At 41.7% G+C, this 27,960-nt stretch overlaps 4 protein-coding genes and 1 long non-coding RNA gene across 5 annotated transcripts in view; 3 read left to right on the top strand and 2 right to left on the bottom strand.

Moving 5' to 3' along the window:
• LOC124012438 (zinc finger protein 606-like) overlaps positions 1 to 27,960 on the top strand; it is a 1,040,669-nt gene that overhangs the window by 482,399 nt on the left and 530,310 nt on the right. The gene's annotated exons all lie outside the window — the stretch shown is intronic.
• LOC124012437 overlaps positions 1 to 27,960 on the top strand; it is a 971,157-nt gene that overhangs the window by 449,063 nt on the left and 494,134 nt on the right. The gene's annotated exons all lie outside the window — the stretch shown is intronic.
• On the bottom strand, positions 40 to 3,214 carry LOC124012462 (zinc finger protein with KRAB and SCAN domains 1-like). Its single transcript, XM_046326099.1, has 3 exons — positions 2,748 to 3,214; positions 2,231 to 2,361; positions 40 to 2,048 (listed from the first exon to the last, which is right to left on the bottom strand). Exons 1-3 carry the CDS (start codon positions 3,004 to 3,006, stop codon positions 786 to 788), a joined length of 1,653 nt encoding a protein of 550 aa, XP_046182055.1. The 5' UTR covers positions 3,007 to 3,214; the 3' UTR covers positions 40 to 785.
• Positions 2,681 to 10,114, top strand: LOC124012499. Its single transcript, XR_006834726.1, has 3 exons — positions 2,681 to 3,084; positions 9,081 to 9,188; positions 9,419 to 10,114. It is a non-coding gene; the product is annotated as an uncharacterized LOC124012499 (long non-coding RNA).
• On the bottom strand, positions 6,143 to 26,026 carry LOC124012444 (neurotrophin receptor-interacting factor homolog). The gene is made up of 6 exons (XM_046326070.1): positions 25,531 to 26,026; positions 23,114 to 23,244; positions 22,759 to 22,917; positions 16,671 to 16,835; positions 9,388 to 9,499; positions 6,143 to 9,176 (listed from the first exon to the last, which is right to left on the bottom strand). The coding sequence occupies exons 1-6, from the start codon at positions 25,802 to 25,804 to the stop codon at positions 8,215 to 8,217; spliced, it is 1,803 nt and encodes a 600-aa protein (XP_046182026.1). The 5' UTR covers positions 25,805 to 26,026; the 3' UTR covers positions 6,143 to 8,214.

Here is a 27,960-nt window from a genome sequence, read left to right as displayed (position 1 = left end):
TGGGATGTGATGTATACTAAAGAGAGTCTCAATGAGTCTTAGAATGAAAAGTCTAATTTTGTGTTTATTAAACATGAACAAGTGTTAAGGTGGCAATCCAGTCTCCTTTTCACCTCATTTAACAGTGGATTTACTTAAAAGGCACATCTCAATAGGTGGTCCAGGACATAGCACAAGTGGGTGGACTTTCCTCTTTTGTTCACAAAGCAGATGGTATCGCAACTTCCTATCAAACCAACTCCTTGAATGCCCTACTCCTTGAAGTTTGCAGTTGTGTTCCAAAAAACTTTTGCTCAAAACATTTTTTTACATTTAGACTTGTATTTATACTTGGGATATCACTTTACAACAAAAGTTCAATCCCGGGAGGAAGTCATTAAATACACCATATGAAAACCACACATACAAGTCTCAACTAAACCTCTGCATGAAGTGAATAAACTGCATTCGTTTTCTCATTAAAAGTGTCTTGGGGGAAAAAATAGTAGTTGAATGGAAGTAATGAAACAGGCATTTGTGAACATCATATCCTACACAGTACAAACACTATGTAACATACTTTTTTTAGGGTTGTACAGTATATCATACAGTATTATACAATGTATCACAATGTCTGGATGCAATATTCTACTCAGGTATATTAAACACTGAAATCTGTTACTCTCATTATTCCAAATGCACCTGTGGGTCTTTTCGGTTGACAACAATGACAATTAATCTTTGTCTTTAATGAAGGGTAGGATCTAAACATCAGAAGCTATCGATTGGAATGGTAACTTTATATTTTATAGAGTGGAATGTTTTTTCTGCTGGTGTATCCTGAGGTAGCTCCTCTCTGAAAACCTGTTCCCGCAGTGCGTACAGGCAAATGGCCTTTCTCCCGTGTGGACCTTCAGGTGCATCTTCAGGTGACCAGCCTGGGCGAAGCGCATGGGACACTGGGTACAGCTGTAGGGTTTTTCCCCTGTGTGGACCCTCTGGTGCCTCTTCAGGTCACCAGCCTGGGCAAAGCACATGGGACACTGGGTACAGCTGAAGGGTTTCACTCCTGTGTGGACCCTCTGGTGCCTCTTCAGGTTGCCAGCCTGGGCGAAACACATGTGACACTGGGTACAGCTGAAGGGTTTCACCCCTGTGTGGACCCTCTGGTGGATCTCCACCTTCTGGGGGCAGCTGAAGCCTTTGTTACAGAACCTGCAGAGGAACCGTTTCTCTTTACTACCGCCTAATGTTTCTCCCCCTCCCTGAGCCTGGGCTCTAGCACTGTCGTTTGACTTCAATACCTGATCGAAAAGAATGCGGCCGTGTGAATCGGAAGGCCCCATCGACGTGGACACTGGGTCGTGATCCCTGAGTGTGTGTAAAGGGGAGTGGGTCGCAACATTTTGATTTGTCTCTAAGCTTCCCCTGTAATCTAAGAAATCTCCGCCCTGTGAGTGTCCGTCTCCTAGGTGACTATCTGCATTCCATGTGGGAGGATCATCGCCCTCCACTTTCACAGTCACTTCCTCTACAACCAGACCCTCCCCTTTCTCATCTAGGCACCCTTCAGAGTATACACTAGTACTGTACCGGTTCCAGTTCCCTCTAGACAGATCAGTGTGTGTCTCTAAACCCAAACGCATGTTGCCAGGGTCCATCTCTGTAGCGTAAGAACAAGACGGATCATTGCCAATCTCTGATGCGTCACCCGAGTCCGGATGGGAATTAACAGCCCTCATGCTTGGGTTACCGTAAAGTAAATACTCTGAACCGGGAGCAGGAGGACAGCCCAGTGGCCCCAGCCCCAGTCGCTCTGGGTCTGATCTGTGGTCAGATCCTGTGTGTAAAAGCTTTTGTGTTATAGTTAAAGTCTCTGTGTCTGTCTCTGACTTGTGTCTGTCTCTGACCTCCGTGACACTGCGTTGTGTCCTGGGCTGCACTGTGGCGGGGTCCTCCGTGGCTACAGAGTGCACTTCAGCCGCTCTAGTCTGGATGACTCTGCTGTGACGTGGGTCCTCCTCTCCTTCAGACCTCTCCTGCTTGACCCCAGGACCTGCATCTGCAGACTGACACAAGAAGAGATGAGGTTTTTACTTAAATTGGATAACAATGTCGTAGGGAAGTCAAACAAGCTCCCCTATGGTAGATGTGCATGTACGCAAGTCAATTGCTGAAGAAAGCCTTGCTGAAATTAATGGGCTATTGATTTACAAATTAGCATTTTTTTATGTAACACTATTACACCAACCTCTATCTCGATAATGTGCTGGGTTGTGGTTCCACTCCCCTCATCAACAGTGATTGGTTGGTCATCTCCCCATGTATTGTGTCCCCCTGGCTTCACAAAGCTCCTGTGGCCTTTAGTGAAATGTCCTTCACCTGTGAGAGTGATTGGGGGAAAGATGGGGTTAAGTTCAGTACTGTCAATGCTATATTGTACCCTATTGACACTGTCTAGAAATGGCAACGATTTTAAGGTAACACTTCCCATAACTTCTTGATATACTATTTATTTATTGATGTATTATGTTCGATGTATCACATTGTTTTCATTGAGTAAATAATAGGAAATGCAGCACATCAAGAATCTGATTAAAATATAGTGTCTTTGCAAGATAGCTAAATAATCAGAGGTATTATTGCATACTATCCAACAACTGACCAAGACCCAATTCTGGGTAACATCTGAACACGTGCAGAACGAAGAGACGGGCACTGAGCTATACATGAACCGCGACAGGCCGCGTAGCCTCGGCAGAATATACCTCTAGCCATTGCTCTGTACCGATCGAGAATCTTGACACTATTGGGACGACTGGCTAGGACGCGCTCCCGTGCCATCTTCAGTTCAAATAGCTGTAGTTTCCTCCGCAATGCCCTGTTTTCTTTCTGGGTTTGAGTTATTTCCAAACGAAACACTGCATAGTCGTCGTCTACGAGTTTACAGATCTCTGACACGGCTGCATTCGCTAACACCTCCATAATGGAGGCTATTTGAGTGTGAAAAACCATACCGTCAGCCATTGTTTGCTAACGTTAGCAGCTAGCATTAAATAGTTATCACCAATTCCTGTCTCCAACGTGTATTAAAGACTACATAGGGTAAGTATGTGATTCTGTGCTGTTAAATTAATTATTTTAAGTGTCATGGTGTTAATAAACGTCTTAATAGCAACAATAAACACGTTAACGTGGAAATTGTTATTCGTAATTTACTTCCGTTTACACAGGAGATAAATTATATTATTGGTAGGCGTCATAGAAGGGTGTGGCTAAATAAAGGGTATGTGCGATGTTCTTGAATTACACGTAAAACCGAATCATGATCAGTATCTTTCAAGCAGTTTTCACTAGTATCCACAGCCAAAGTCATAATTATGTCTAAAGCCTGCCTTTTTTTCTACAATGTATCTGCTTAACATTTGATTTTAAAACGAACCTTAAATTAAAAAGCTAATTTGTTTTCATTCAATTGTATGATATAGCCAATTTTGACAATGGCCGTGGAATCCCTTTCATAGGTTCGAAGGAAAAGGAGGCCACGTTTTATTCTAAAGGATAAACAAGTACATAAAACGTAAACATATCAGAAGGACATGATTTCTCATTAACAGATTTGATCACCTAATTATAGTACACAAAGGAACGGGTACCACCTGATTATGCAAAATAATGTTGGGAGGGACATTATATTTGTTGACTAGAACAAAGGTAAAAAAAAAAAATTCAAAGGGGGAATATACAGTGTATTTGGAAATTATTCAGACCCCTTCACCTTTTCCACATTTTGTTACTTTAGCCTTATTCTAAAATTGATTAAATTCATTATTTTCCTCAATCAACACACAATACCCCATAATGACAAAGCGAAAAAAAGATTTTTAGACATTTTTTCAAATTTATTACAAACAAATACCATATTTACCTTATTTATTTACAAGTATTCAGCCCCTTTGCTATGAGACTCGAAATTGAGCTCTGGTGCATCCGATTTCCATTGATCATCCTTGATACGTTTCTACAATTTGATTGGACTCCACCTGTGGTAAATTAAATTGATTGGACATGATTTAGAAAGGCATACACCTGTCTATGTAAGGTCCCACAGTTGACAGTGCATGTCAGAGCAAAAACCAAGCCACGAGGTCGAAGGAATTTCTCCTCAGTAAAAGGCACATGACAGCCCACTTGGAGTTTGCCAAAAGGCATCTAAAAGACTCTGACCATGAGAAACAAGATTCTCTGGTCTGATAAAACCAAGATTGAACACTTTGGCCTGAATGCCAAGCATCACGTCTTGAGGAAACCTGGCACCATCCCTACAGTTTTTCAGCAGCAGGGACTGGGAGACTAGTCAGGGTCGAGCGAAAGATGAACAGAGCAAAGTACAGAAAGATTCTTGATGAAAACCTGCTCCAGAACACTCAGATCCCCAGAATGGGGTGAAGGTTCACCTTCCAACAGGACAATGACCCTAAGCACACAGCCAAGACAACGCAGGAGTGGCTTTGTGACAAGTCTCTGCATGTCCTTGAGTGGCCCAGCCAGAGCCCGGACTTCAACCCCATCGAACATCGCTGGAGACCTTAAAATAGCTGTGCAACGACGCCCACCATTCAACCTGACAGAGCTTGAGAGGATCTGCAGAGAAGAATGGGAGAAACTCTCCAAAATCAGGTGTGCCAAGCTTGTAGCTTCATACCCAAAAAGACTCGAGGCTGTAATCGCTGCCAAAGGTGGTTCAATAAAGTACTGAATATAGAGTCTGAATACTTTTCCGAATGCACTGTTTTCATATAGTGTTAGACTTCAAGGACAGTGTTTTGGCTATGCCAGCACACCAAACAACAAATCTGTATTATGTAAGAATGTTAGCATACCCAGATGCTCAACTCTTACTAATAAAAACTCTTAGCCCAGGACACTTCACATGATAACTATAATGTTTCATCTAAAGAATTGCTACGATTTCTCCCCATTTTGGGCACACCTATGTCTGATGAGGAAACTCAGGAAGGAGAAGCTCTTGGAACATAGTTTGCATTTGAAGGGCCTCTCCTTGGTGTGAGCAGTCTGGTGCTGCTTCACATACCTTGCCTCAGCAAAGCTCTTCCCACATGTGGAGCAGGCATACGGGTTGTCAACATCTGTCCTATTGCTTGGCCTCTTAATTTTTGACCCTATGACACCAGAGGAGGTAGAAGCAGGAGCCACCACCATTAGGTGGTTAGTCTTTGAGCTCCCTCCTTGACCTCTAGACATTGTTTGGGTGTTGTTGAGATTGTGTGCTGTGTTATAGGCTAGGAACCTCTTGTGGTGACCACCCATCCTGACTGTCTGTCTGTATTGGTGAGGTAATACTGAGGAAGGCTAGACCCAGGTCCAGGCCCAGACCTTCTATGAACCGAGTCACCAGGCATGAAATGGAAAATAAAAACTTCCTGGTAGACTACCATGACGGAGGTCTCCCACCACTCTCCATGAAGGCTGAGGCTCAGGAAGACCTGCTCTGTTCATCATGGATACTGTGGTGTTTGTATCATAGGAACAGGAGGTTCTATCTCTATCAGCCACAAGCCCTGCTTCATCCCTGCACTGAGACTGTGAAGAGAAGAGTCTGGGCTGCAGACTGGATCCCTGACTGGAGCCTCTGTCTCTCTGATGACCGCCAGGACTGAGGTTGTTCAGTCCACCTGTCCACTGGTTGTGTTCTGTGTAGTGGTGGAATCTCTGGTCCTCGTGGGTCGGTCCTGGTTCTGACTCGGGAAGGAAGATCGATGGCTCCTAACCCAGGGTGCTGGATCCGGGTTTGTGACCAGCCGTTTCAGAGGTCCACGCTCTCCTGCCAGCAACACCAGATATCAACAGGTCCTCATGGACTACAGACTAAACACAAAGTCTACAAAAGAGCATATAAAAAGGTTCATATAAGAAACTCTGCTGTAGACACAGAAACATGACATATTATAAAATGTTAAACCACAGCCAAGCCTTTCTCTAACACTGTGATTCAAGTACCTAACAATATGGAGCCATTGGAGTTAATTATTTAAAACATTTACATATGTGTTAATTCGAGAATTAAGTATAATGTTTTGGTTCGACTGAAATAAAGGAAACTCGGTCCCTGCAATAATACAAAAATAACCAAGTCAGTCAGCAGAGTCAACTTTGTATTTTATTTCAACAAAATGGTAATACTCACAATGTAAAGTACAGTACTTTTTATTGCACAAAACAATAAGTAGGGCTGTGCTGGTCATGACACTTTGTCAGCTGGTTGTCATGCAAAAGCCTGCTGGTCTCATGGTAATTGACCAGTAATTAACATAAACACGTCGAGCATCTCCAGCCCTCCATGCATACAAGCTGCTGATGAACTTTGGAACATATACATTTAAAAACACAGAATAAATCAATTGAATATACACCATCACAACAAAGCCATTATTTATTTTAGTCAAGTCTAAAGAAACATGATGTGAAGAAAATGTATTTCAGAAGAATAGAATGAGTTGCCCTACTGTATACTGTCAAAAATAAACATCATTTTATGGCTATGCGCCATGCTATAGGCTTGTTCATTTAGCAGACAAGAGAGTGCTTAAGTCCCATGCCATTATTTTATATTATATGATTTTATAGTAAGACGATTATAATTGAACTTAAAATATAAATTATATTTTTCCCATTCCGGAGTGAGCATATGAAGTGTCTATGTTGAGCATAAAAGTCATCATTTGAAACAGGTTCTATATGCCAGATTTTCTGTAATTTGGCAACTTTAGTTGTGAATGATACAAACCTTAGAATGCTTTAGAAATCAAAAGGTATGGGCTGCATGATGCGACGATAGGCTATTGACAATTTTGAGAAAGTCACAAAAAAAGCTTGTGCTCTGTTCCTTGCCTCAGGCAGCACATGCTGTTCACTCCAGCTCTCATCAAGTGATCATTATTTCACCAGACTATTCTCAATTTAATCCTAACTAATATGTAAAATGAGTTTCGATTTAGAATGTCCCATCATCACATTTGCAGAAACAGAGGCAAGAGAAAAAGATGCATATCATCCGTAACGAATAGCGAATGGAGGTCACTTTCCCGCAGCTTGGTCCCATTTCGGGGAAACTACTTCATGTGATAGATATTCTGCCCAAACTCTGCATGCCATGGGCACTCCAATCCTGTTCCTGGTGCTTAATGTGGAAAAACAAGTGAAATCTCTAAGGGAACATCGATAGTAACATGTTTTCACAACGAAACTGTCTGCTGTATTTCATTAAACTGTTGACAGCCCCTCTCACTGTGCGCTGAAGAATGGCATTAAGGAAAGCGGGGAGGAGATGGAAAGGCATGGTGGTGAGATATTCTGTAGCTAAAGGTAATGTGTCAGCCTATTAATTATGAAAAATATAAAATGTGCCCTATTACTAGGCTATACAAAATCCCCAAAAAATCCACTATAATGTAGACTCTAAATTTGTTTTATTTAGGCTAGGGCAAGTTTGTACCAAAGGTATCTTTTTTTCCACTCAGATTCAACCTGTTGTTGAACTAATTTATTCAAATTGATCAATCAATCAGAGTGAGGTGAGTTTTAAAAGCACATACTGTTTTGATGATGTGTTTAATGTGATTTTCGATTACATTTGCATTGATGTCAGAGTGGCTAGAAGGACAATAGAGCCCTGAGTACCAGGCCATTAGCGACCTGATGATCGTTACAGAGTTTGGTACTACGAACATATGTCCAGAGTGCATAAAAGGAGATTACCATGACTGGTCACATTAGAATTGTATTGCGTTCATGACGCATGAATGCTGGATTACCGCAACAGCCCTAGTGACATGGAGAATAACTTTTATCACTATGGTAACAGTTGACCTGTTACCAAATCTGGTACCCTTCTCTTTGATAAAATGAAGTTGAGAATACTTTGGAAACGGTTCAACATTACATTACACATAGCTTCATTGCTTTATATCAAGTATACATGAATTAAGGCACTATCATTTCCTCATTATAAAACACCAGCATCAAACACCATGATAAGGTTGTCACTCTTCATCAGTGAAGCATTTTTACAGACACTATCACACCAACCATCACCATATCATCTCCTCTGCCTTATCATACTCATTCTTCCCTCATGTCACCTCATCGAGCTCCCTACTACATCCAAAACCAACATAATTAACTACAAACGAAATAATACTACATTATATGTCACTATACATGGCCTGTGTGCATTTTCTGCTGGTGTAACCTGAGGTAGCTCCTCTCTGAGAATCTCTTCTCGCAATGTGTACAGGCGAACGGCCTCTCTCCCGTGTGGACCTTCAGGTGCCTTTTCAGGCTGGACGTGTGGGAGAAACTGACCCGGCACAGGTGGCAGCCAAATGGTTTCTCCCCTGTGTGGACCCTCTGGTGCCTCTTTAGGCTGGATGAGTGTGAGAAACTGACCCTGCACAGGTTGCAGCTGAATGGTTTCTCCCCTGTGTGCATCCTCTGGTGGATCTCCACCTGTTGGGGGAAACTGAACACTTTCCCACAGAATGAACACGGGAATCGCTTATTTTTGGCGCCACCACCTTTACTTATTCCATTTCTACTACTGTCATTTGTCAATGGGCTTATGTAGCCATTTAGTGTTGAAGCACTGGCATTGTCTGAGGTCGGGTTTAACATTAGGGGAGTGTGAGGAGGATGAAGGCCAGGGAGTGTCTGTGTTGTCACAGCATCCATGTTCCAGTTGATAGATCCTATAGAAGGCAGGCTGAAGGCAGCACCTGATAGGGGGTTAATCTGAGACACCATCAGTCTCTCTGAATCACAACTATAGGAGCAGGATGGAGTATCGCTAGCAGAGTCTGTGGCTGTTTTCTCCTGCCGCATACAGACACCACCTCGTCCTCGCAGACCAAATCTACGCCTTGCCCTGGTCTCAGCCAGTCTGTTGTCATGGAAATTAAGTTTGACTGTTGTTTTGTGTTCGACAGTCTGTTTTGGGTTGTGGTTAACAGTGTTGTTCCCCAGCTCGGCATTAGGGACTCTGTCCCATTCTCTGACCTCCACTATGTCTCCTCTGGCCCTAGCCAGCTCGGTGATGTTGTCCCCTCGACCCTTGGCTGCGCCAGTCTGGGAATCCAAGATGGCCGCCCAGTCTCCTCTTTTAATCTCCAGCCAACCACCTGAAGGAAGAGGTTACAAAATATACTTTTTTTTAAACATGGCAGAGAACTCTACATATGGAGTTTTTTTGTGTCAATTACTTGGTCAAAATCATGCATTGTGTGTTTTGTTGTATTGATTTAATCTTCTGAAAAAATGTATAGCCAGGCACATTACTATTCCCATTGAAGATATATTACTGTATGTAGGCTATATGTATTTCTTTCTTACCTTGCTCCCCCATCTTTTGTCCACTTAACAGGTCAATGCTCTCTGGTACGTCTTCTATGGTCTCCTCTTTGACCAGCAGCAGATCAGGCTTTCCATCCACCATGTCTACTGACTGTAAGAGATACAGAGTGAGAGGATGTTGATTCAAGAAATTTGATATGAGCACCCTGCTATGGAGCATCTTCTGATGTATTGTTATGAGCACTACACAAACATGTTAGGTGATTTGATACTATGAAAACATGTTAGTTGAGTTCAATACTTGATAGTATTTAATGGTTTAATACATGAAAACATGGTCCCACACTTCAGACAAAATTAATCAAGACCACGGCCCGCATCCACAAAGTGTCTCAGAGTAAAAGTTATCCTACTCTTATGGGTAAAAATTAAAGCTATGCTTGAAGAATCTTTAGTCATAAGAGTCCTACCTAGTCTACAGATATTTAGGAGAACTCATGAGCTGTTCTAACTAGTTGAGTTTCCAGCAAGTGTCTAGATAATAGAAAAGGGCAGCGAGTCAGTGGTTCCTGCACCATAGCCAATTATTTTGGAGTTGTTGAAAGAATGTGTTGATATTTCTATATGATCAATCCATAAATAATCTAGACCTACCTGCAACAGTATCTCTCGCTTTTGACAATAATGTCACATGATATGCCTAAATTGTTTTAACCACTAGGCTAATAAATAATCCCAATTTTCTTTTGATTATGTCAATAACCTACATTGTTGTTTCATGTTATACCTTTGGGGCGCAACATCATCTTGATAGACATTCAGTCGACCTTTAAAAAAATAAGACTTAAATTGGGTATACCTTTAGGTTTGGAAATTGAAAGCATCTCGATAATGTTGCACAAAATGTTTGAAAGGTCTATAATTTTCACATGATAAGGCCTACGTTAACTTTGATTATGTTTGACGAAAAGGATAGACTATTCAAACGTTTTATGCAACATTATCGGCAAGTGAGTTGATGCCTACTGTGCCAAAGCGATTTAGAGTTGTTAAACGGTAGTGACGAGTGTGTTGATATAACGGTAATAGCCTATTAACATAATTCCTCTTTTAACAACCATCAGAATTGGTTAAAAAAAGCTTATGCATGCCAAAATATTAGGCAATAATTAAGTTTAGGCAAAGTAATTGTATTAGGTGAAAATTATATTAAACATTTTCCCATTGCAACATTTAGGTGAAAATTATATTAAACATTTTCCCATGCCTCATCGCGATGAGTTATTCCCCATAATTCTAATTCTTATGACCGAAAAGAGCTTCTGGACATCAGAACGGCGATCACTAACCTCGATTTGGATGAATATTTCTACTTCAACGAGTCAGAGGAGCAGGACATACTGCTCACCCCAGACCAGGCCCTAATCCCAGAGACTCGGAAAATAGACTGTGCAAGAGTGGCCAACATGCGGGCACCCTAACAAACTACGTCGGCGAGTACATAAACCACCTCTACCCTCCATTCTATTGGTGAACGTACAATCACTGGAAAACAAACTGGGTGAGCTCCGTTCGAAACTACCCTATCAACGGCACCTGAAGAACTGTAATAACCCATGGTTCTCAGAGTCTTGGCTGAACAAGAACATGGATAATATACATCTGGCTGGTTTTTCCATGCAGCAGTAAGACAGAACGGCAGCATCCGGTAAGCTCAAGGGGGAGGTGTATGTCTCTTTGTTAGCACCAGCTGTTTTTATCTCTAAAATTAAGGTTTCGAGGTTCTGCTTGCCTAAATTAGAATATCTCATGGTAAGCTGTAGACCATACTATTTACCAAGAGAGTTTTCATCTATATTTTTTGTATCTAAGACCCCACTTAACGAGCTGTATAGGGCCATAAGCAAACAAGAAAATTCACAAGGCCGCAGGGCCAGATGGATTACCAGACGCGTACTCAAAGCATCCGCTGACAACCTGGCAAGTGTCTTCACTGACATTTTCAACCTCTCCCTGACCCAGTCTGTAATACCTACATGTTTAAAGCAGACCACCATAGTCCCTGTGCCCAAGAACACAGAGGTAACCAGTCTAAATGACTATCGCCTCGTAACACTCGCATATGTAGCAATGAAATGCTTTGAAAACATCACACCAGATCCACAGATGAAGCAATCTCTTTCACTCCACACTGCCCTCTCCCACCTGGACAAGAGGTGAGAATGCTGTTCAAATCAAATGTATTTATATAGCCCTTCGTACATCAGCTGATATCTCAAAGTGCTGTACAGAAACCCAGCCTAAAACCCCAAACAGCAAGCAATGCAGGTGTAGAAGCACGGTGGCTAGGAAAAACTCCCTAGAAAGGCCAAAACCTAGGAAGAAACCTAGAGAGGAACCAGGTTACGTGGGGTGGCCAGTCCTCTTCTGGCTGTGCCGGGTGGAGATTATTACAGAACATGGCCAAGATGTTCAAATGTTCATAAATGACCAGCATGGTCAAATAATAATCACAGGCAGAACAGTTGAAACTGGAGCAGCAGCATGGCCAGGTGGACTAGGGACAGGAAGGAGTCATCATGTCAGGTAGTCCTGAGGCATGGTCCTAGGGCTCAGGTCTTCCGAGAGAGAGAAAGAGAGAATTAGAGAGAGCATACTTAAATTCACACATTGACTAAAGCTCAGCGTTCAACCCCATAACGCCCTCAAAACTTATCACTAAGCTTAGTCCCCTCCTGTACTCCCTGTTCACCTGCGACTGCGTGGACATGCATGACTCCAACACCATTAAGTTTGCTGACGACACGACGGTGGTAGGCCTGATCACCGACGACGATGAGACAGCCTATAGGGAGAAGGTCAGAGAAGTGGCAGTGTGATGCCAGGACAACAACCTCTCCCTCAACGTCAGCAAGGCAAAGGAGCTGATCAAGGACTACAGGAAACGGAGGACTGAACACGGCTCCATTTACATCGACTGGACTGTAGTGGAGTGGATCGAGTGCTACAAGTTCCTCGGTGTCCACATCACTAAGAACCTATCATGGTCCACACACATAACAACACAGTAATGAAGAGGGACAACAATGCCTCTTCCCCCTCAGGAGGCTGAAAAGATTTGGCATGGACTCTCAGATCCTCCAAAAGTTCTACAGCTGCACCCTTGACAGCATCTTGACTGGCTTCATCACCGCTTTGTATGGCAACTGCTTGACATCCAACCGCAAAGCGCTATAGAGGGTAGTGCATACGACCCAGTACCTCACTGGTGCCGAGCTCCCTGCCATCCAGGACCTTTATACCAGGCGGTGTCAAACGAAGGCCCTAAACGTTGTCAAAGACCCCAGCCAGCCAAGTCATAGACTGTTCTCTCTGCTACCACAGGGCAAGTGGTACCGATGCACCAAGTCTGGAATAGGGCTGTTGCAGTGACCTTAGCGCCACACCGGCGGTCACAAGTCATGAAGGCAGTCAAATTCCACATGACCGTTTAGTTACAGTAATTAGTCTTCTCCAAGCTCTGATGCTGCTGATCGTCATTAGTAGCCTACTAAACTTGCTAACTGCCTGGTACGCAGCACTATATTGTCCCTTTAATCACTCTGACATCAATGCAAATGTAATAAAAAATCGAATCAAACACTTCATGAGACCCATGAGCTCATCAAATCAAATGTATTTATATAGCCCTTCGTACATCAGCTGATATCTCAAAGTGCTGTACAGAAACCCAGCCTAAAACCCCAAACAGCAAGCAATGCAGGTGTAGAAGCACGGTGGCTAGGAAATACTCCCTAGAAAGGCCAAAACCTAGGAAGAAACCTAGAGAGGAACCAGGCTATGTGGGGTGGCCAGTCCTCTTCTGGCTGTGCCGGGTGGAGATTATAACAGAACATGGCCAAGATGTTCAAATGTTCATAAATGACCAGCATGGTCGAATAATAATAAGGCAGAACAGTTGAAACTGGAGCATGTTGCACAACATTTCAATAAGCTATGCAATTCTGCGAGAAAACAGAGTGATGGCCTTTTAAAAAGAGGAGGATCCCATCAGCTTTCTATAGGCTAGGCCTACTATATTTATTTATTAACTTTCCTAATGTTAGGCACATTGCTTATATTTACAACAGGAGTATAGCCTACCTGGCTGGCATGAAAATAAACCACGGGGAAAAACGTCCTCCATTCGCTATTTAAGTGCATATGCATATAGTGACATGTATTTTTTCCACTGCCCCTGTTTTGATACAGGTGCATGATAATGGTCCATTCTAAATCAAAACAAATTTCACACATATTTTATTTAGTATATGTAAAGAAATATTATATCAAGAATAGACTGATGGGTGACGATATTAGCCTATCACTTGTGAATGATATACAGTTGAAGCTGGAAGTTTACATACACTTAGGTTGGAGTCATTAAAACTCATTTTTCAACCACTCTACAAATTTCTTGTTAACAAATTATAGTCTAGGCAAGTCGGTTAGGACATCTACTTTGTGCATGACACAAGTCCTTTTCCCAACAATTGTTTACAGACATTATTTCAATTATAACTCACTGTATCACAAGTCCAGTGCGTCTGAAGTTTACATACAGTAAGTTGACTGTGCCTTTAAACAGCTTGGAAAATTCCAGAAAATTATGTCATGGCGGTAGAAGCTTCTGATAGGCTAAATAACATAATTTGAGTCAATTGGAGGTGTACCTATGGATGTATTTCAAGGCCTACCTTCAAACTCAGTGTCTCTTTGCTTGACATCATGGGAAAATCAAAAGAAATCAGCCAAGACCTCAGAAAAAGAATTGTAGACCACAAGTCTGGTTCATCCTTGGAAGCAATTTCCAAATGTCTGAAGGTACCACGTTCATCTGTACAAACAATACAACGCAGCCGTCATACCGCTCAGGAAGGAGACGCGTTCTGTCTCCTAGAGATGAACATACTTTGGTGCGAAAGGTGCAAATCAATCCCAGAACAACAGCAAAGGACTTTGTGAAGATGCTGGAGGAAACAGGTACAAAAGTATCTATATCCACAGTAAAAAGAGTCCAATATCGACATAACCTGAAAGGCCGCTCAGCAAGGAAGAAGCCACTGCTCCAAAACCGCCACTAAAAAAAGCCAGACTACGATTTGCAACTGCACATGGGGACAAAGATTGTACTTTTTGGAGAATTGTCCTCTGGTCTGATGAAACGAAAATAGAACTGTTTGGCCATAATGACCATCGTTATGTTTGGAGGAAAAAGGGGGAGGCTTGCAAGCCGAAGAACACCATCCCAACCTTGAAGCACGGGGGTGGCAGCATCATGTTGTGGGGGTGCTTTGCTGCAGGAGGGACTGGTGCACTTCACAAAATAGATGGCAACATGAGGTAGGAAAATGATGTGGATATATTGAAGCAACATCTCAAGACATCAGTCAGGAAGTTAAAGCTTGGTTGCAAATGGATCTTCCAAATGGACAATGACCCCAAGCATACTTCCAAAGTTTTGGCATAATGGCTTAAGGACAACAAAGTCAAGGTATTGGAATGGCCATCACAAGGCCCTGACCTCAATCCCATAGAAAATGTGTGGGCAGAATTGGCCGCCAATTGGCGCAGCATCGTCTGGGTTAGGGGAGGGTTCGGCTGACAATGATGTCCTTGTCCCATCGCTCACTAGCGACTCCTGTGGTGGGCCGGGGCGCAGTGTACGGTGTTTCCTCCGACACATTGGTGTGACTGGCTTCTGGGTTAAGTGGGCATTGTGTCAAGAAGCAGTGTGGCTTGGTTGGGTTGAGTTTAAGAGGATGCACGGTTCTCGACCTTCGCCTCTCCTGAGTCTGTACGTGAGTTGCAGTGATGAGACAAGACTATAACTACCAATTGGATATCACGAAAATGGGGTAAAAAATAAATAACAAAATATAAAAATAAAAAGCATTACATGCATTTGTGATCACTTTTGATCATGGAACATTTGCGCTTATAGCTTACTGCCGTGTGTGCATTGCTGCGCTTATAATTTGAAGAAATAGCATAATAGTTTAAACGTTCTGATCTGTTGCGTCAGCCACATTGCTTTAAAAAGTTTTTTGATGCTAGTGGTTGTATTAATTTGGGATCTATCGCTTCCCACAACTGTCCCAGACTATGTTTGGAATATTTATTTCTTGCAGAGAATATAATAGGCCAACTTTTGTACTATGGGGGATAGTAGATTGACAATAGGCTAGAGCTTTTGCTGTACGTTAGGCCCACTCATCTTGTTAGCTGACGAAAAGTAAATGTGGACAGTTCTTCCAATATCTTCAATATGCACTTCGGAATTGGATAAGGACATGCGAAGTTGCGTCCCCGAAGTGTCTGTCTTTACTTGTAGCCTGTGAGAAAGACCAGATCAGGTGATGGAGAGCAGTGTGAGTGATTCGGAGCAGGCAGCACTCAGGGAGAAGGTGCATTATGGCCACACAAAGGGGATGCCGCCGGGAAATCCAAGGCTGACGAATGTATGTGGCCTCTTAAAGAAGAAGTTACAGGTCTGTGAGAGCCAGAAATCTTGCTTGTTTGTAGGTGACCAAATACTTATTTTCCACCATAATTTGCAAATAAATTCATTAAAATCCTACAATGTGATTTTCTGGATTTTTTTTCCTCATTTCGTCTGTCATAGTTTAAGTGTACCTATGATGAAAATTACAGGCCTCTCCCATCTTTTTAAGTGGGAGAACTTGCACAATTGGTGGCTGACTAAATACCTTTTTTGCCCCACTTGTATATGTACATATCTACCTCAATTATCCTAGTACCGGTACCCCATGTAATCATTACTCATTCTGTATTTATTATTATTCTGTTATTACTTTTCTATTATTTCTCTATTTTATTTCTCACTGCATTGTTGGGAAGATCCCATAGCAATGTCAATGAGCGTCATCACTATCTTTCCATTATGGTACCTCAAACTGTCCTGATTACCAGCTGAGAAATTTTTAAGAGTTGATTTTACTCCTGGCTCAGAGTTGGTCTGAGCAGTGTTTTAACATCATCCTAAAAACTATTCTGAGCTTAGAGGTTTTTTGTTGTTGTCTTAAAACAGGTTTTAACCAAATTCCTATGACCTTTTCTGAGATGCTTTGTGGCTACAGCCCCAGGGACGTCTCAGAGTAGAAGCGCTGATCGAGGATCAGTTCCCCATCTGTCTATATTGTCTTATTCATTATGATCTAATAGGCTAAACTGATCCTAGTTCAGCACTCCTACTCTGAGAGGCTTTGTGGATACGAGCTCTGACATAATACCATTCTGACAGTAGTTTACAGTGGACTCACCTCAGTGAGACTGTATGTGGTCCTGTGCTGCTTAGTTGGTTCCTCTGTGGGTTCAGGAGGAGGTGTAGTCTGGTTGTCCTCCATGACCATGGTCCCCTCAGGGTTCCCCAGACCCTCCTCACACCCCTCCTCCTTCACCAGCAGCACCTCTGGACCCTCCTCCTCCTAGAAGAGACAGGTGATACAGATTACACAGACATACACTCCCTCAGGTACGTACACAGATAAACACAATTTCAACATGGAGTGTTTACCCATCCCCACCACATGTACTGTAGTTACAGAATGACTTCATTGTTGTTAAACCCATCATGGTAGACATAAATATGACTTTGTAAGTCAAAAGTCATTATCAGACAAACCTGACTAAACTATTTTGACGTGTACAGTAGGTGTTTGTTAGTGTGTGGGTATGTGTAGGTATATTTAGTAAACATATATTGGTTAAAAAGCACTGTCGGGTGTATGCAGAATAGGGTGTGATGTATACTAAAGAGAGTCTCAATGAATGTCTTAGAATGAAAAGTTTTCAATACACAATATATAAACCACACATACGTCTCAACTAAAAATCTGCATGAACTTGATAAACTGCACTCATTTACAAGAAGTAATAGAAGTAATGATAAAGGCATTTGTGAACGTCATATAGTTTACACAGTACAAACATAATATGAACTACTTGAAGAACAATCTGGCCTTAATGGCCATATACTCTCTCCACCAAACACAGCCAGAAGAGGATTGGCCACCCCTCAGTCTTCTCTACGTTTCTTCCTAGGTTCCTGCCTTTCTAGAGAGTTTTTCCTAGACACTGTGCTTCTACATCTGCATTGTTTACTGTTTGGGGCTTTAGGCTGGGTGTCTGTACTTTGTTACAACTGCTGATGTAAAAAGGGCTTTATAAATACATTTGATTTTTATTTGATGTAACAGACTTTTTAGTGTTAATAGATTTGTATTTATTTTTATTTAACTAGGCAAGTCAGTTAAGAACAAATTCTTATTTACAATAATGGCCTAACCCGGACAGCGCTGGGCCAATTGTGCGCCACCCTATGGGACTCCCAATCACGGCCGGTTGTGATACAGCCTGGAATCGAACCAGGGTCTGTCGTGACGCCTCTAGCACTGAGATGCAGTGCCATAGACCGCTGTGCCTTAGACCGCTGGCTTATATATCACAAAATGTCTGGACGCAATATTTTACTCAGGAATATTCAACATTGAAATCTGTTACTCTCATTATTGCAAATGCATCTGTGGATCTTTTCTGTTGACAATAGATATTAACATGTGTCCTTTAATGATTGGAATGGTTACCAATCACGTAACTTCTGGGACAATATCATATCAATATTTGACTCCAATTACCGATTTAAATAAAATAAAAAATATTCTTATTTTTTTATTATTATTATTATTACTTTTTTGCTACTGTAGGTAGCGTTAGCTGGCGCTAGTCGGCTGTACCTGCGCAAAAACTCCCGATATTTTTCATCCTATAGCTTGTTCTCCATCTTGTTTTTAAATAGTGAGCCAATATGTTTTCAGCACTATTATTTCCCTGATTCATCAACTCGATTTCTCATGCTCTCTCCTCTCTCTGCAGCAGACATATAGTGAGCAATACGTTTGGAACATCAAATCGGAATACATATTGAATTGTGAGAAGCGTGATACATATTTTATAGGAACCTAAGTATTGTGATAATATCTTATGAGGCCCCTGGCAATCCCCAGCCCTACTTTCTATGTTATAGAGTGGAATGTTTTTCTGCTGGTGTATCCTGAGGTAGCTCGTCACCCAGAACCTCTTCCACAGTGCGTACATGTGATGGACTTTAGCAAACTACAGTATCTTCTGTCGAGGGAGGAGCTGGTTTTCAGAGTGTATATTTATTACTTTTAACACATTTCCGTTACTTTTCTATTATCTCTCTATATTCTCTCTCTGCATTGTTGGGAAGGGCTGTAAGTAAGCATTTCACCGTTAGTCCACACCTGTTGTTTACAAACCATGTGACAAATAACATTTGATTGGATTCAGCAACATTGGTGACCAGGGCGGGATCATTTCGATACGCTTTGGCAAGTCACACATTGGCTAGCTTTCAATAAATTTGATGGACACAAATGCTCTTAAAGGAGGTGTAATAGTGAAGCATGTGTTGGTGACAGTTCTACGGTCTCCATGAGAGGCCACAGGCTTTTGGCATAGATGGTAAAAGATCTCTGGACAAACATTGTATGTGTGTGATTGATAGGTTACACTATATTTAGATACTGAGACACATTTGCTATTTGTCTCCAAAATCAATAAATGGTGGAACACTATTTGTGACGGTGTTCTTTTTTCGGGTGTACAGTGCATTCGGAAAGTATTTAGACCTCTTGACTTTTTCTACATTTTCTTACATTACAGCCTTATTCTAAAATGTATCATTCTTTTTTCCCCTCATCAATCTACACACAACGCTCCATAATGACAAAGCAAAAACAGGTTTTTATAAATATTTACACATTTTTTATTTTATTTATTTTATTCTTTATATCACATTTACATAAGTAGTATTTTGTTGAAGCACCTTTGGCAGCAATTACAGCCTCGAGTCTTCTTGGGTATGACGCTACAAGCTTGGCACACCTGTATTTGGGAAGTTTCTCTCATTATTTTCTGCAGATCCTGTCAAGCCCTGTCAGGTTGGATGGGGAGTGTCGCTGCACAGCTATTTTCAGGTCTCTCCAGAAATGTTAAATCGGCTTCAAATCCGGGCCCTGGCTGGACCACTCAATGACATTCAGAGACTTGTCCTGTAGCCACTCCTGTGTTGTCTTGGCTGTGTGCTTAGGGTCGTTGTACTGTTGGAAGGTGAACCTTCACCCCAGTCTGAGGTCCTGAGCAGGTTATCACCAAGGATCTTTCAGTACTTTGCTCCGTTCATCTTTCCCTCGACCCTGACTAGTCTCCCAGTCCCTGCCGCTGAAAAACATCCCCACAGCATGATGCTGCCACCACCATGCTTCACCGTAGGGATGTTGCCAGGTTTCCTACAGATGTGACGCTTGGCATTCAGGCCAAAGAGTTCAATCTTGGTTTCATCAGGCCAGATAATCATATTTCTTGGTCTGAGAGTCTTCAGGTGCCTTTAAGGCAAACTCCAAGCGGGCTGTCATGTGTCTTTTACTGAGGAGCGGCTTCCGTCTGGCCACTCTACCATAAAAGCCTGATTGGTGGAGTGCTGCAGAGATGGTTGTCCTTCTGGAAATGTTTGTTTTTTGCTCTGACATGCACTAACAACTGTGGGACCTTATATAGATGTGTGTGCCTTTCCAAATCATGTCCAATCAATTGAATTTAACACAGGTGGACGCCAATCAAGTTGTAGAAATAGCTCAAAGATGAGCAATTGAAACAGGATGCACCTGATCTCAATTTCGAGTCTCATAGCAAAGGGTCTGAATACCTATAAGGTATTTCAGCTTTTTATTTATTTCTATTAGCAAATATGTATAAAAACCTGTTTTTGCTTTTTCATTATCGGGTATTGTGTGTAGATTGATGAAGAAAAACAATAATTTAATATATTTTAAAATAAAGCTAATGTAACAAAATGTGGAAAAACTCAAGGGGTCTGAATACTTTCCGAAACGTACATTATGGTAAAATTTGCCTCACATTCTGTCATAGTTAGTAGAATAATGAATGGATTGGCAAGATTTTGGCACTGTCCACTTTTAGAAGGTTAGTAGGAAAGTTAATAATTTAAACCACCTAAATATACTCACATTTACTGAAACTCATAAAAAACTAAAACATATATTTCCCAAATACTTTTTCTATAATCCTAAAAGCTCTTTATCATTCTCCATACCAATGGATCAAACACTATGCATGCCCACCATGAGATTGGGCAGCTGCAATTTGAGAACTCATCTGGTTTAGAAATCAAACTCTGGTTATCTTATTGCAAAGCACATTGTACAACTGTTTTTAGAGATGTCATGAAAAGTATGCTATATGTATTGGCTAATATGCAGCCGTCATTTTGATACCTCCATTCTAGCATTCATGACACACACATTTTTCTACCTTCATGCTTTTGTTTAGGTTTCTATGCAAATTATACGATTGAATGTTTATTTAATCTTGCAGCTAGTTAATTGAAATGAGACAAAACATTATTTAAAAAATTGGATTCACTGTCAAAGAAAGCTAATGAAACACAAATTGACATTTACAGTAGCTGACTAGGCTAGTCAAACTAACATTTTACTAGCTTTCAATAAATTGGCTAAACGGCCAACGAAGTTACCTCTTCATACGATCCAAACAATTGGTATTGCATGCTGCATATTTCAAGTGCACTTAAACAGATATTTATCTTATTTCAGTCTTTGAGAGTTAGCTATAGCTGTTCCTCTTCATTAGACAGCAGTTTGCATTTTCACAAGAGGCAGTGTTTGCGTCGTAGATAGAAGAAGGCCATTGGCTCTCTTCATCACAACGGGTATGTGATTAGTTCAAAGTTTAGCAGTTTCGAAAATCTGCCCAACAAAATGATTGAATATACTTCTTATGAGAATTTAAAGTACCAACAAATGTAATAGTCATCATAAAAATGTTTTACTGTTGTTAGGTTCTAATTCTCAGAGTAAAACACTCAACGAACATTATGAAAGCTTAACCAAGTTTATTCTTCCCAGAGGATCAATACAGGTGCATTAGACAAAAACATGTACACACAAGCACTGATATTTAAACATTCCTCATTGGCTGAGTCTCCTCCTACCCATCTGTACAAACATTGTTCTTTACTGCTAGGCAGAACACCAGTGATACGAGCCATAAACTTTAATTTTTCCCTTTAAGGTGACCTGAAATGAAGTCAACCCCTTCATCACTAATCCATGGCTCTCTTCCCTTATCAATGCCTGCCACATGTAATCGCTTCTCTGCACTCAACACATTCCAAGCTTAGTTGCACACACTATATACCTTCCTCCTATAACCCTTAACTTCTGGTGTTGACACTCTAAACCTCAGCACTCCATCAGTGACATGAATAAGTACATTTTCATATTCTCAGAACCCAACACTGTCATATACAAAAATAATCTCCTTCCTCGACAGGGATCAATAAACTTCACATTTTTCGGCCCTCCACCTAGTCTATCTCATGTGGACCTTCAGGTGCCTCTTCAGATGGTGCTGGTGGGAGAACCTCTTCTCACACTGGAGGCAGCTGTAGGGTTTCTCCCCTGTGTGGACTTTTTGGTGCCTCTTCAGGTCACAAGCCTGGGCGAAGCATTTGTGACACTGGGTACAACTGAAGGGTTTCTCCCCCGTGTGGACCCTCTGGTGGATTTCCACCTTCTGGGGGCAGCTGAAGCCTTTGTTACAGAACATGCAGAGGAACCGTTTTTCTTTACTATTGCCTGATGTGTTTCCCCCTCCCTGAGTCTGGGCTCTAGCCTTGTCGTTTGAGTTCGATACCTGATCGAAAAGGATGTGGCAATGAGAATCGGAAGGCCCAATCAACGTGGACACTGTGTCACGATCCCTGAGTGAATGTAAAGGGGAGTGGGTTGCGGCATTTGGATTTGTCTCTGAGCTTTTTCTGTAATCTAAGAAACCTCTGCCCTGTGAGAGTCCGTATCCTAGGTGATTATCTGCATTCCACGTGGAAGGAACCTCACACTCCACTTTCACTTCATCTATGACCAAACCCTCCCCTTTCTTATCTAGGCAACCTTCAGAGTATACACTACTATTGAATCGGTTCCAGTCCCCTCTAGATAGATCAATCTTTAAACCCAAGGTCATATTGCCAGGGTCCATCTCTGAAGTGTAAGAACAAGACGGATCATCTAACGTGTCACCTGAGTCACGATGTGACTGAACCGTCCTCAGGCTCGGGTTACCTTGAAGTAAATACTCTGAGCCGGGAGCAGGATCAAATCCTGTGTGACAGACCAATCGCCCTTGGTCTGATCTGTGGTCAGATCCTGTGTCTAGCCTTTGTGTTTCAGTTAAAGTCTTTGTGTCTGTCTCTGTCTTGAGAACGGTGTTCAGCATTCCACTGACCTCCGTGATCCTGCGTCGGGTCCTGGGTTGCGCTGGGGCGGTGGTAGGGTCCTCCGTGGGTACAGGGGGCGCTCCAGCCTGGATGTCTCTGCTGTGAGGTGTGTCCTCCTCTCCTTCAGACCTCTCCTGCTTGACCCCAGGACCTGCAGCCTCTGCAGACTGACAAAAGAAGAGAGGAGGTTATTACTGGTACATGAGTTGAATTGTATAACAATGTCGTAGGGAAGTTTTACAAGTTCTCATATGGCAGATGTACATGTAAACAAGTAAAAAGCTGAGGGGAGCTTTTCTGAAATAAACCGGCCAAATCACATTTACAATTTAATTGTAGATGTTTATGTAATACTACACTCACCTCTATCACGTTGACATGCTGGGTTGAGGTTCCACTCAGCTCATCAACAGTGATTGGTTGGTCATCTCGCCATGTATTGTGTCCCGCTGGCTTTACAAAGCTCCTGTGACCTCCAGTGAGGTGTCCTTCACCTGAGAAAGTAGATGGGGGGGGGGGGGGGGGAGGTTGTTAAGTTAGCTTCTGTCAATGCTCAATGCTATATTGAACACTTGACAGTTTTGACACGGTCTAGATGCACTATTGTAAAGTGGCTGTTCCACTGGATGTCATAAGGTGAATGCACCAATTTGTAAGTCGCTCTGGATAAGAGCGTCTGCTAAATGACTTAAATGTAAATGTAAATGTAATGTAAGGTAACACTTAGCATAACTGCTTGATATACTTTTTATTGATCAATGTATTATGTTCCATGCAACACATTGCCTTCATTAATTAAATAATAGTAAATACAGTAAATTAAACTGGTTAGGATTTTATATTGTTTCTTTGTTCAAGATAGCTAAGTAATCTGGGGAATTATTGCATACTATCCAAAAACTGACCAAGACCCAATTCCAGGGCACGGGGCGACAGGCACTGAGTTATACACATTTGAAGTCGGAAGTTTACATACACTTAGGTTGGAGTCATTAAAAACTTGTTTTTCAACCACTCCACAAATTACTTGTTAACAGACTATAGTTTTGGCAAGTCGGTTAGGACATCTACTTTGTGCATGACACAAGTATTTTTTCCAACAATTGTTTACAGATTATTTTACTGTATCACAATTCCAGTGGGTCAGAAGTTTACATACACTATGTGGACTGTGCCTTTAAACAGCTTGGGAAACTCCAGAAAATTATGTCATGGCTTTAGAAGCTTCTGCTAATTGACATCATTTGAGTCAATTGGAGGTGTACCTGTGGATGTATTTCAAGGCCTACCTTCAAACTCAGTGCCTCTTGCTTGACATCATGGAAAAATCAAAGGAAAACAGCCAAGACCTCAGAAAAAAATAGTAGACCTCCACAAGTCTGGTTCATCCTTGGGAGCAATTCTCAAACGCCTGAAGGTACCACATTCATCTGTACAAACAATAGTATGCAAGTATAAACACCATGGGACCACGCAGCCGTCATACCTCTCAGGAAGGAGACACGTTCTGTCTCCTAGAGATAAACGTACTTTGGTGCGAAAAGTGCAAATCAATCCCAGAACAACAGCAAAGGACCTTGTGAAGATGCTGGAGGAAACAGGTACAAAAGTATCTATATTCACAGTAAAAAGAGTCCAATATCAACATAACCTGAAAGGCCGCTCAGCAAGGACGAAGCCACTGCTCCAAAACTGCCATAAAAACTGCCATAACCCCAGATTAGGGTTTGCAACTGCACATGGGGACAAAGATTGTACTTTTTGGAGAAATGTCCACAGGTCTGATGAAACAAAAATAGAACTGTATGGCCATAATGAGCATTGTTATGTTTGGAGGAAAGAGGGGGAGGCTTGCAAGCCGAAAAACACCTTCCCAACTGTGAAGCACAGGGGTGGCAGTATCATCTTGTGGGTGTGCTTTGCTGCAGAAGGGACTAGTGCACTTCACAAAATAGATGGCATCATGAGGTAGGAAAATTATGTGGATATATTGAAGGAACATCTCAAGACATCAGTCAGGAAGTTAAAGCTTGGTCGCAAATGGATCTTCCAAATGGACAATGATCCCAAGCATACTTCCAAAGTTGTGGCAAAATGGCTTAAGGACAACAAAGTCAAGGTATTGGAGTGGCCATCACAAGGCCCTTAACTCAATCCCATAGAAAATTTGTGGGCAGAACTGAAAAAGTGTGTGCGAGCAAGGAGGCCTACAAACTTGACTCAGTCACACCAGCTCTGTCAGGAGGAATGGGTCAAAATTCACCCAACTTATTGTGGGAAGCATGTGGAAGTTTCCCCAAAACATTTGACCCAAGTTAAACAATTTAAAGGCAATGCTACCAAATACTAATTGAGTGTATGTAAACTTCTGACCCACTGGGAATGTGATGAAAGAAATAAAAGCTGAAATAAATCACTCTACTATTATTCTGACACTTCACATTCACATAAAGTGGTGATCCTAACTGACCTAAAACAGGGGATTTTTACTAGGATTAAATGTCAGGAATTGTGAAAAACTGAGTTAAAATGTATTTGGCGAAGGTGTATGTAAAATTCCGACTTCAACTGTATGAATGGCGACAGGCACCGAGTTAAATATGAATGGCGACAGGAACTGAGTTATATATGAATGGCGACAGGCACCGAGCAATATATGAATGGCGACAGTAACCGAGCAATATATGAATGGCGACAGGCACCGAGCAATATATGAATGGCGACAGGCACCGAGCAATATATGAATGGCGACAGGCCGCGCAGCCTTCTGCGAGGTATACCCCTTGCCATTCCTCTGAATTGGTCGAGGATCTTGACACTACTGGCGAGGACGCGCTCTCGCGGTGTCCTCTCTGCGCGCTCCCGTGACACCTTCAGTTCCAGTAGCTGTAGTTTCCTCCGCAATGTCCTGTTTTCTTTCTGACTTTGAGTTATTTCCAAACGAAACACTGCATAGTCGTCGTCTACGAGCTTACAGATATCTGCCACGGCTGCATTCGCTAGCACCTCCATGATGGAGGCTATTTGAGTGTGAAAAACCATACAGTTAGCCATTGCTAGCAGCTAACTAGCGTTACCTAAAAAAAACGTATTTTAACCAAGTCCCGCCTCCAACGCGAATTAAAGACTACATGGGGTGAGTATGTGATGCTGTGCAGTTAAATTAGTCATATTTTGAGTTCCATGTTGTCAATAAACGTCTTAATAGGAACAATAAAAACGCTAATGTGGAAATTATTCTTGGTCACTGTTCACTTCCGTTTACACTGGAGAGAAAGGATGTTATTGGGTGGCGTCATAGCTCAAAGGGTGTGGCTAAAAATGAGTGATATGCGCGCTGTTCTTTGAATTACGGTACTGCTTATTATCTTACACATCAAGTCTTCAAGGTTTTATAGCAAACTACACCTATTGTGGTGTATTGCCTCCACCTACTGTACGGGGTATTGAAACAAAAATATTCCATTGTGGGAAGGGGCGTAAACCGAGATCATACACAAAATACATCAAGATACCACTCCACTCCTTCAGTCACAGTTCAAATCCCATCCCTAAACCGGCTCAGGTGCCTGTGAGGATGGAGCATTAAATCGACAGGATTCCTTGTAATGCCTCTGCTGTCAAATCCCGGTGTCCCAAAAAAAAAACATGCTGAAGCAGTGAACAGAGTGGCTGAGGAAGATGGTACAGGGTGAGGGATCCTTAGAGGATTTCTGTGAGTAGGCAGAAACTAAGAGAGTGATGGAAATAATATGTGCTTTAGTAAGGTAGGTTTCTTGGCATTCATAGCTATGGTTGTCAATTGTATTGCAGAAATGGATCTTAAGTTGCAGAAAATAGAGGTTGTGGTGGCAGCGGGAGAGAAATACTTGGGATTGCGAGGTTTTACTGCAGAACAGTTGTAGGGGGTGTTGAGTGGTAGTGTTCTGTCCTCCCAGACCATTAGATGTAGCTAGCAGGAGCAGATAGCTAAAATGGCCCTTTCCTGGAATGACGTGCTAGCAATAGAGCGATCAGTTTATTCTAGGTAATAGTTTAAGACAACAAAAATCACAAACTACATTGCTTTGCTGCGATTTATTTGATGAATTCTTGTCTCACATGATATATTCAGCTCTCCTGTGTCCTGCTCCAAGAGATCAGCCAAGTGCTATTCACCTGTGGTGTAAAGTACTTAAGAAATACTTTAAACTATTTTTACTTAAGTCGTTTTTGGGGTATCTGTACTTTACTATTTATACTTTTGACCACTTTTACTTTACTACATTCCAAAAGAAAATGATGTACTTTTTACTCCATACATTTTCATTGACACCCAAAAGGTACTCTTTACATTTAGAATGCCTAGCAGGACAGGAAAATTATAAAATTCACACACTTATCAAGAGAACATCCCTGATGACTCACTAAACACATGCTTCGTTTGTAAATAATGTCTGAGTGTTGGAGTGTGCCCCTGGCTTTCCGTAAATTAAAATAAGCAAGGAAATAATGCCGTCTGGTTTGCTAAAAATAAGGAATTGGAAATTATTTATACTTTTACTTTTGATAGTTAATAAGTAAATTTTAACAATTACATTTACTTTTGATACTTAAGTATATTTCAAATCAAATAATTTTAGACTTTTACTCAAGTAGTACTTCACTGGGTGACTTACACCTCTACTCTAGTCATTTTCTATTACTTTTACTCAAATATAATAATTGTGTACTTTTTTCACAACTGCTATTCACTGACTGCTAGCTAATGAAACACAAATGGACATTTACAGTAGCTGGCTTGACTAGTCAAACATGGGCTAGCTTTCAATAAATTGGCCAAATGGTCAATGGAGTCTTCATACAATCAAAACAATTCGTATTGCATGCTGCATATTTCAAGTGCACTCAAACAGATATTTATCTTATTTCAGTCTTTGGGAGCTAGCTATATCTGTTCCTCTTCAGACAGCAGCTCGCTTCTGACTGGTGACAAATTTGTTTTATATGACAATTTTAACATGGAATGTGGACAATTCTATTGTTCCCGTCAGACGCTCTTATCAGAGCGACTTACAAATTGGTGCATTCACCTTATGACATCCAGTGGAACAGCCACTTTACAATAGTGCATCTACATATTTTAAGGGGGGTGAGAAGGATTACTTTATCCTATCCTAGGTATTCCTTAAAGAGGTGGGGTTTCAGGTGTCTCCGGAAGGTGGTGATTG

This window comes from Oncorhynchus gorbuscha, linkage group LG24, assembly GCF_021184085.1.
Source record: "Oncorhynchus gorbuscha isolate QuinsamMale2020 ecotype Even-year linkage group LG24, OgorEven_v1.0, whole genome shotgun sequence".
Classification (NCBI taxonomy): Eukaryota; Metazoa; Chordata; class Actinopteri; order Salmoniformes; family Salmonidae; genus Oncorhynchus; species Oncorhynchus gorbuscha.
This window is presented reverse-complemented; position numbering and strand designations above follow the sequence as displayed.